Source organism: Rattus norvegicus, chromosome 5, assembly GCF_036323735.1.
Source record: "Rattus norvegicus strain BN/NHsdMcwi chromosome 5, GRCr8, whole genome shotgun sequence".
Taxonomy (NCBI): Eukaryota; Metazoa; Chordata; class Mammalia; order Rodentia; family Muridae; genus Rattus; species Rattus norvegicus.
In genome coordinates, this window is record NC_086023.1 from 91,911,093 (window position 1) to 91,921,737 (window position 10,645).

The window sequence follows — 10,645 nt, forward strand, 5'->3', positions numbered from 1 at the left end:
GGAGGCCCCATGAAGTTTAGAGGTCTGGTGGGGTGGATGATAAGGGCACATCCTTGTAGAGACATGAGAGAAGGGGTAGGGAGGAATTATGGGATGTGGAACAGTAAGGAGGTTGGACCAGGAGGGGAATCAATAATTTGCAAAAGATAGAGAGAGACAGAGAGCAGAAAGAGATGTGGAAAAATTAAATATATAGGGTATGGGAAGTGGAATATAAGGGAGAGAATAAGAGGAGGAATAGGAACAGTTAAGAATAAAAACCATTTGAGGGATCATATGGAAACCTACTACAGTGCAAGCTTCTTAAAACATTTTTGGGTGTTATTTCTTCTTTTTCTCTAAAGCTTTGATGTATGCTATAGAATTGCTAATATGGGACCATGCTAGTTATTTTATGTACCAACTTATTGCTATGAACGTTCCCTTTAGAAATATTTTGATTGTGCTCTATAGACTTGAGTATGTTGTGTATTCATTTTTATTCAATTCTAAAAATGTTTTAATTTCCTTCTGAATTTCTGTGCTGACCTATTTTCTATTAAGTACTGAGTTGTTCCATTGCCATTAGTTTCTAAACTTCCTGCTGTTTCTGTTGCTGACATGCAGTTTTATTCATTGGTGGTCATATAAGAAACAGGTTATTTTAATTTTAACTTTTTTCTATCTAATCAAATATGCTTTGCATCTGAATATGTGTTTGATTTTGGAGAAATCTTCATGAAGTGCTAGGAGGAAGTTATATTTGGGTGAAAGGTTCTGTAAATATCTGTTAGATCCATTTGTTTAATGATGTTATTTAATTCCAGAATTTTTGCTTAATTTTTGTCTGGATGACATAACAATTGGTGAGAATAGGATATTGAAGTCGCGCACTATCAGTGTGTAAGGATCAGTATGTGATATAAGTAGTAGTAGTGTTTATTTGATGAACTTGGGTGCCATTGTGTTTGGTACGTAGATCTTAAGAATTGCAACATTCTCTGGATCAATTTTGCCTTTTGTGAATACGTAGTGTCCTCCTTATGTCTTCTGATTAGTTTTGGTTTTAAGCGTATTTTGTCAAATCAAAAGACTAGGTAAGTTTGCATTTTAGGTCCGTTTGATTGGAATTACTTTTTTGTTTTTTCTGTTTACCCATAGATGATACCACTTTTCGGTCTTAAGGTGTGTTTATTGGACTCAGTAGAAGGATTAATCTTGTTTTTGCATCCATTCATTAAGTATTTACTTTTATTGGGGAATTGAGACCATTCATGTTGAGAGTTCTCAATGACTCATGCTTGTTGATTCCTGTTCTTTTCTTGTGTATTTCTCCTCTTTTTCCATTTGCTGGTCTAGGATTAGTTATTTCTTATATTTTTTTGGATGTTGTTAACCTTCTCCATGTTGAATTTCTTACTGTCTTTCTGTGAAGCTAGATTTGTAGATTACACTTGTTTTTATTTTTGGGTGCTTTTCTTTCTCTCTTTATTTTGATTGATAATTTTTCTGGGCATCATAATTCAGGAAGGCATCTGTGTTCTCTCCGAGTTTGTGAACCATCATTAGAATGCCTTCTAGCTTTTAGATGTATAGGCATTACAATTTGGTGTAATTGAGATGATTCAGGTGTGGTCATCATGTGGAAACTCCATGCTCTAACAAAGACCACACAGGTGGCCAGAAGTAAATGTAAATTGTCCAGCGCAAAAATGCCTCACATTCTTACTCTCTTACTACTCTAGTATCCTATCACCAGTCCTACCCCACTCTTAGTCATCACACTCTATCTCCAATTAAGGAAGAGATTCTCTGCTATATTAGCAATGAGATCATCCATCAGAAGTACAGTTACATCCTCTTTTCAGCATCACTATATTCCATAAGTGAGATTGATGTTTCCTGGTCTTTCAGAGGTGAGGGTAACTAACAGAAGTTCAGATTCCAACTGGGTAGGAAACTCCACAGTCTCCCAGTGACCACCCAGACTGCTTAAAGTCCAGTGTCCAAAAGAGTTAAAGACCTACTGTTTAACCAAAGTCCACTGAAGACAATGGAACTTGAATCCCAACTCAAGTAGAGACTACTTGCTCAACCATAACCCACACAAACAAGAAGACCAGACAGGAAATAGAAACCAAGCAACAAAATATCCATACACCAAAGACAGATTTAGAAAATGGAACCTAAACAAATAATCACCTCAAACCCAAATGCACAGAGGCAATTGACAACATCCAGAGGTGGTAATAAGTTATCACCAGAACCCAACTGAGTGTAAAAAGCTCTCCATATTTCAACAGAGCAGAAACAAAAAGGTCTGTATAACCAACATTATGAAGATGATTGAGGTTCTTATAGAAGAAGTTAATAAATCCCTAAAAATCCCAGGTAATGAAAAAAATGATTGGAGGAAATAAATACATTCCTTAAAGAAAGAAAAAAAAAAGGTGAAGAGTTGAAGTCAATGGAAAATAATGTCCAAGTCCTGAAAATGGAAGTTTAAAAACAATAAAGAAAACATAGAGTTAATTATAGAAAAAAATCTAGGTAAGCAAACAGGATATATAGATGTAAGTATTGTCAATAGAATTCAATCATGGAAAATAGACTCTCTAACATTGAAGTTACAATAGAAGATTTAGGTGTTGATATGTGGTCTTGTCTTTTCAATAATGTTCCTGTAGTTTTGTTAGAGTTGAATTGTCAGCTATCTATAACTTATTTTCATGATATTTAGAGGAAATGAGATTCTATATTTACTGCCATTTATTGGGAAGCTTGCCTCTCTCTTTAAATCTGAGAGTAGCTTTAGACTCATGGTATAAACATAGATACTTCAAAGGCAGTTTGTGATTACATCAATTTGAAAAACAGGGTAAATTCCTTACTTAGAGCTAAAACCTCCTCAGGCATAGGCTGTTAACCAGGTTTATAAAACTGGGCGTAGTCATTCCCTTCTATGAATCAAAGAGTACTGTGTCGCCCCCATACCAATTGTGACACTACTGATAAGTAGGCCATTCTTGGTCTTGTAGTTTACTCTATTCAGCTTGATAAAACCACTGGTTTTGTTTCTTCGAACCTTCCTGTATTAAACCTTCCCTTCTGACCTGAGGCATATACTTGAGACAAATATTTATAGTCACACTAAGTTTTATGGATAACATCTGGAAAGGTATAAGCTTCATTCCAAAACTAATTAACATTTCCAAGGATAATAAATATGTTTCCTGAACCACCAAAAATTACATTGCTGCCTTCAAAATTTACAGTGTTTTATACATACATATATATATATGTGTGTGTGTGTGTATTCAATAATTTTCATTAAAAATGAGTAATATCACTATTATTAAGTACTCATCATCCATATACACATATATGAAACAGACATGTCTCCATATGAAATTTTTATGAATAATTGTCAAATCCTTAAAATTATCTTTAATTGTTATTAATTTTCCTTACCTGAAATTCAAAATCACATTAACATATCCAATATCAAATAATGAGGTTAAATATAAAATAAAAATAAAGCTGAAATCTATATATTCTTTCTTAATCTAGAAATACAAAAATATTTGACCATAAAACTCATTAGCTTACTTGTTTGTCCAAATCTTAGATATTTTTCTGCTTTGCAAATCAAGCTTTCAAGACTCTTACAAGAGAAATAATGTGCTTCATGAGCTTGTAATTTGCTAGCTATAAATTATTTAACTTTAAATCAGGTATCAAATATCAGAGTAAGCAGAATTGTAAATCTTTCACAATGTGTCTTTCACAACTGGATAAATACATGTTAATCTGACTATAGATGCTATTAGAATAAAATTTTCTTGACATGTACCATTTATATTGGTCAGATAATTTGGTGTATCTCAGTTGTTGGTCTGTACATGTCTCCCCACATAAACGGAAATAATACTGAAGGTGCTGATCAAGAATATCAGTTGAAAATAGCAGTACTTATTTCAAATGGAATTGTGAAAACATTGCATTTTCAACTCTGGGGTTTTGAAGTTTTAGTTTCATGATTTCTTGTGCCCCAAAGTACCTACTATAGCCTTCTTGCTTCCATGAAAATGTTAGAGCCATCTCACTGTCGGTAAATTCTATTCTCTTTGATATCCTACATATTTTCAAATGTCTTTAGTCCAATGAAAAATATAATATCTTCCTATGTTCAAGGTAGGGGAATAGATGCTAGATAGACTGATTAGGATGACAGATAGGTACAGAGATAAAAAGAAATAGGTTGTTACCAACATGATTAATAAGTAGGTAGGCAGATAGATATAGATAGATGATAGGTAGGTGGTAGATGATATATACATAAATAGAAAGATATTAGATAATAGAGAGATATTAGAGGATAGATAGATAGATAGATAAAGATTAAAAGAGAAACTTAATTACAATAGCATTCATTTGCTTTGTAACCCAGTGTGCTTCTGAACAGATTACTCTGTACATTGAATTTGTCACACCATATCATTCATAGACAAAGGGTTTCAAAAAATTTTAGTTTATTTCAGTTTTCATTATCCACATCTCACCTAGCCCCATCTTTCAAGTTTACAATAGGCTGATGAACTAGAAGTGCTATTTTTTTTTTAAAATATATCCATGGAACTGTAAAATACTTGAGGTGGAAATATGGGACCATATAATTTTCAATTAGTTCTTGGCAACAGAAGCTCTCACTGACACTAATTGGCAGAACCAATTGTATCATTTTATTGAATATGCTGAAATGCTGTAATAACATAGCCAATGAAACTGGAGCCTGGAAGCCTGGAGAACTATGTAAATCATGGAAGTTGTAGCCCACAGTGGGGCAGGAAGCTCTTTATACTATCAGTTTACTTCAGACACAGATGCCAATTGGATTAACCATCCAAATCTTGGAAGGTCATTGATATTAACTGCCTTTTGCTCTGTTTCTCATACCTCTATGCTTCTCTAGATATAAAGGAGCAGAAAGAAGTAACATCACACTAAGGATTTATACCAAAGCTAGTTCTGTGCAAAAACACAGGACATCAGTCTTCCAGGTTTTCCACATGAACCCTGAATAGGTTAAATATCAAGGTTGTTTTTAACCACATAAAGTTTTTCAGTAAATCATTTTAGATTATGTTCATATATGATATTCCTTTTTGGGTGAGGCTTCAAATTACACATTTAAATGTTTATCTATTATTATTCACAAATCTCTAGTAGTAATTTTATGGTCTACAAGTATTTTGTTATTGTTCCCTATTCATCTTATAATTTCAAGTAAATCAAGCAATGAAAATTTTATAGTGCATCCCTAATCGTGCACCAGACTGAAACTGTTCATACAAATTTCAAGCAATTATAAGGCTTTCTGGGAAACATTGGCAGCAAACAGGAGATTAAATGTTTGCAAGCGCAAGCCAGATGGGAAATGTAGATAACAATCATCTCATGGAAATTTACTTTATTTTCTATCCCAAAACAATGTTTTAAACTAACCTGGCCAAGGGGAAGCACTACCTTGCTGACTAATACCGTGGGCCTGGTAAATAATAGCATTTCAAATTGTGTGGAAATTTTTCACAAGATATAATCCACCATGACATCTTCTATAAAAATATGTGAGATAGAGGAGATATGTGACTCAAATTATTTTTAATTGAAATTGTATGAGTTTATGCTTTGAAACTAAAATGTGTCTCAATTACCTGAAAGCTAAGGAATCACAAAACTATGCCCAGTTACGTTCAAGACAAATTTGACATGAAGAAAAATATTTTTGGTAGTTGAAAATTAAAGGCGAGGCTGACTATTTTACAGGTAACACTGATATTTTAATGTCTTTCTATGACTCACCAGTGAAGCCCATGGTTCCAAGTACTAGCATGGTCTGAAAGTTAGAAAGTTGAATTTCAAAGAATCTAGGCACAATAATTTCAAGTTTTCTACTGAGAATGGCCTCCAGCTCAGAAAGGATTTCTACAAATAACCTAACTTGCATACTTGTTGAAAACACAGGAAATTTATATTTTAATTATTACTGTTCTGACTGGTTGCTATCTGATCTTACTCTGACATTCCTTCTGTCAAATTCTTCCTTCTTGCTATTGGGGAGCAGGTATAGATATTTTGGGATTATAATTGAATTGGAGCTGAATTTGGAAAATGTTTCTTTTGTTTATTTAAATATTAATATTAGAGTGCGCGTCAGGAAGGTGGTTTTTAAATTGTTTTTAGTAGAGCGCATCTCTGTAAGGACCTGGTTTGGGCGACTGTGTGTTCTGCTGGCTGCACACCCCTGAGGGAGGACACCTAAACACACCAGAAGCAAGGAATGGAGCCAGTGACCTTTGAGGATGTGACTGTGAACTTCACCTCAAGAGAGTGGACTATGTTGGATCCCAGTCAAAAGAAGCTCTACAGAAATGTGATGAAGGAAACATTTCTGAACCTGATCTCTAAAATACACTAGAAGAAAGTAGTGAAGATGATGACCACATCGAACTCAGCAGAAATCCAGGAAGCCAAGTGGTTGAGGAAGGCCATGAATATGAATGTGGTAATCATTGTCATGGAAACCGGGAACCTGTTCCAGAGAATATGGTTAATAAAGACACGACTCCTGCAAAAACAGTAAATGACAGCAGATCGCATGTAGGCAACATAATTGGACATTCGCCCTCACAAGTGTATGTCAGAGACAAAGCTAGAGGGGAAGACTCTCAATGTCAGGAAACTGTGGCAAAGCCTTGTATACATCAGAAAGATCTGGAAAATAGTCCTGAACCACTTCAGGTACTTCAAACGGTACTTCAAACGTCTAGAGAGAAACCGTATAAACGGCAACGGTATGAGGGAGCAGGTAGCAGTCTTGCTTCCTGTCGGTCTCATGAGAGCACACAAGGCAGAGAGGAACTCAACTGGACCATGCTAAGGAGATGCACATGTGGCCAGAAAAATGATGGACTCCATACAGAATTGAAACCATATGAGCATAAGCGCTGTGAAGAAGCCTTCCTCGAGTCCAGTAGCCTCATCAACCATGGAAAATGTCATATCGGAGAGAAGACTTACATTTGTAAGCAGTGTGGAAAAACCTTCAAGTATGCAAAGAGTTTTGAGAAACATAAAGTAACTCACGCAGAAATGAAGCCTTATGCATGTAAGCATTGTGGGAAAGCCTCCACCCGCTCCGGTAATCGTAACGTTCATGAGAGCAGCCACTCTGCAGACAAGCCCTATGCGTGTAATCATTGTGGGAAAGCCTTCACAAGTTGCAGTTGGCGTAACACTCATGAAAGGGCACACAATATGAAGAAGCCCCTTGCATGTAGGCACTGCGGGAAAACTTTTACCATACCTAGTCTGCGTAACATCTATGAAATAATTCACAAGGTAAAGAAGTCTTATGCCTGTAAGCATTGTGAGAAGTCGTTCAACAGTTCCAAGCGCTGTAAAATTCATGAAAACACACACACTAGAGAGAAGGTTTATGCATGTATGCATTGTGAGAAAACCTTCACCAGTTCTTATTATCGTAATATTCATCAAAGAATCCACACCGGAGAGAAGCCTTACTCGTGTAAGCACTGTGGCAAAGCCTTCACCCGCTCCCTTTATCGTAACAGGCACGAAAGAATTCACACCGGAGAGAAGCCTTATGCGTGTGAGCATTGTGCAAAAACCTTCTCTACTTCTTAGTATGCTAACATTCATGAAGGAATTCACTCTGGAAAGAAACCTAGCACATGTCAGCACTGTGGAAAAGCCTTCAGTAGTTCTTTTCGTCTTAATAGGCATGAAAAAACTCACTCTGAAAAGAAGCCATATGCGTGTAAGCATTGTGGGAAAGCCTTCACTTCAGCCAGTTACCATGACATTCATGAAAGGGGTCACACTGGAGAGAAGCCTCACTACATATGTAAGCATTGTGGGAAAACTTTCGCCACTTCCACTTGGCGTGACACTCATGAAAGACTTCATACGAGACAGTAGGCTAATGAATGCAAACATGTGGGAAGGCCCTCGAAAGTTCCATGGCCACAGGAATCAGGAAAGGATTCACACTGCCGAGAAACTGTCTATTACCATGTGGGAAACTGTTCCGTTGTTCTCATCATTCAACCAAGTATAACATCTCACATTGGAGAGGAATGTTACCACTGCGGAAAAACCTTCACTACTTCAAGTGTCTATGACAGTCATGGAACAACTCACACTAGATAGAAGCCTTGTGCATATAAGCACCGTGCAAAAGCTCTCAGCAGTTGCAGCTGCGGTAAAAGTCATTAAAGAAATTCAGCCTGAAGACAAGCCTTGAAGGCGTAACTGTGGGGAAAAGCCTCGAGCAGCCATAGTTCCTATTGCATTCATAAAATAATTTCACAGTGGAGGGGAACTTGATGCTTGGAACAAATGTGGGAAATAATTCAGTGTTTAGAAGCACCGTCCATGCAAGCAGTGTGTGCCTGCATGTCTGTGTTTCTCGTCCCTTCAAGAACCTATACTATCTCACGGTGCAAAGAAATGCAGCAGGGAGAACTTGTACCAGTAGTATTTCTGTGACACTGCATTTGGCAACTTGCCCCTGTTGTGAGTTTGAAGGAAGAATGTGTTTGGACCATGAGCTCTGTCAGCTAATAATGGTTCTTGTTCAAAACGTGATCATTTAGGTTACCCTGTCCTGTGCTCTCTCTCTGCTCACGTGAGTTCTTGGCTGTTCTGCCACCATAGTTTACTCCATCATTACAGCCTCTAACCTTCTGTCACTGTCAGCCCAATATAATCCTTCCATTTAAAAGTTACTTCAGTATTCGTGACTTGTCACAGCTATTAAAAAAAAAGAAGAAGAAGAAAAAAAAGCTTGGTGCTTTTGGTACAAACAACCAAATGAAATTTTTATTGCAGAACTATGAAACTGCTGGGTGTCATTTTAAATGAGATAAAAGTCGTGAAACTTTTTCGTGTACTTAAAGCTCATATAAGAAATAAATATGTTGCAGAAGTTAGTCTAGAATGTTTGGAAAATGATCAGGTGAAAGAAGTGCACTCAAATTGGAGCATTTTTATCTTTGGCCCAGTCCTACCCAGGAGTTTCATGGATTGTTTATTAGGAAGGCAATATGAGATTTTTCTGTGGTGACTCCAGCTGACCTTTTCACATCTGAAGAGTTGAGGCTAGGACAGTCGAGAAGAAGAGGTTTGTCTTTCTGAGTCTGGGTTAACATACTTGTTTTCTAGTTGATTCCATCTGCCAAGGCATTTTCTGATTGAAGACTTCTTTCTTTCTGAATAGTACTTCATTGATAATTGGGGAAAGGATAATTTCCTAGTGAGGGGAATTGCTGAAGGTGAATGGCCCAAGGGTAAAATGGCCAAAGTGTGGAGGGGAAGATTTTTAATTGGGCATGAGAAAAATCAATAAAAAGAGAGAGGAAGAAAAAATACAGATGTTTGGGGTTGGGGATTTAGCTCAATGGCAGAGCGCTTGCCTAGCAAGCGCAAGGCCCTGGGTTCGGTCCCCAGCTCCGAAAAAAAGAAAAGAAATACAGATGTTTGATATTCCTCAAGGAGTTGTTATCCTGTACATACCTAAAATTATATACAATATATAAATGTATAGATACATGATGTATGTTCCCACACAGAGATACACACACATGTATGTATGTATGTATATTAAATGATGTTATGACCCTTGGCTTAACAGTGCTTATCCCAAGAACTCTACACTAATAAAAACCCCAGTATCAGGCATGGGAAATCTCTGAATTGTTGCAGATAGTCCAAGTGATTCACAGAGTAATCCAAGCTATTACTCTTCCCTTTGATCATCCGTAGAGGTTGAAGGTAAGGCCTGTTTGCCGGAACCACTGCAGACTTTGGATGCAGGACTTGGAAGGGTTGAGCTGAATCTCACACCAGCGTCACCTTCATTTAGTCTAACTTTCACAGTAAGAGATAGATACAGTGCAAGCCGCCCAGGGAGGGAAGCAGTCAGTATCTCTGGCCGCTATGATTTCGTTGTGGTTTCAATGAGGGTAGCCCCTGTAGACTCCTCTATTGAATGCTTGTTTACCAGTTAGTGGAACTGTTGGGAAGGAGTAGAAGATGTGACCTAGTCGGAGAGGGTGTGTCACTGAGGTGGCTTTGAGGTTTCAAAGCTCACCCTGTTCCAGGTTAGCTCTTTCTCACTCTAACTTTCATACCACTATGTAAAGTCTTGGCTACTGCTCATTGCTAATTTTGCCGGCCATGATAATCATGGGCTCTAACCTCTGGAACCATGAGTGCCAATAAATCTTTTCTTTTTCATAAAATAAATAAATAAATAAATAAATAAATATTAATGTTAATGTTAATGTTGACTCCACTTAGAACTGTCTTCTGGTAATAATATAATCACCCATTATATCAAGTCCCTTGTCATGTAACCATAAAACACAGGTCAGTGATTATATTGCATTATAACTGTAGATGAATTTTCCAGTCAATAGATGTATAAAGGGAAATAAGATTTAAGAGATAAGTTCAATTTTTAAAATAACTTTAAAATTATTTTCAAAATTTGTAGGAAAATGCAGAGAATATCAGAAAAGCAAAAACAAAAAAAACATGATAAAACTCAATGAAGCTATTTGCAAATATTGTCTAGATGTAT

At 36.7% G+C, this 10,645-nt stretch overlaps 1 protein-coding gene across 1 annotated transcript; it reads left to right on the forward strand.

Annotated features, from left to right (window-relative positions):
- The first annotated feature begins 6,188 nt into the window (after positions 1 to 6,188).
- Positions 6,189 to 9,198, forward strand: Zfp101l1 (zinc finger protein 101 like 1). The gene has a single exon (XM_039111549.2). It carries the CDS (start codon positions 6,586 to 6,588, stop codon positions 7,684 to 7,686), a length of 1,101 nt encoding a protein of 366 aa, XP_038967477.1. The 5' UTR covers positions 6,189 to 6,585; the 3' UTR covers positions 7,687 to 9,198.
- The last annotated feature ends 1,447 nt before the right edge of the window (positions 9,199 to 10,645 follow it).

Coding starts and splice junctions, on each gene's coding strand:
- Zfp101l1 (XM_039111549.2), top strand. CDS start 6,586: ATGGTTAATAAAGACACGACTCCTGCAAAAACAGTAAATGACAGCAGA.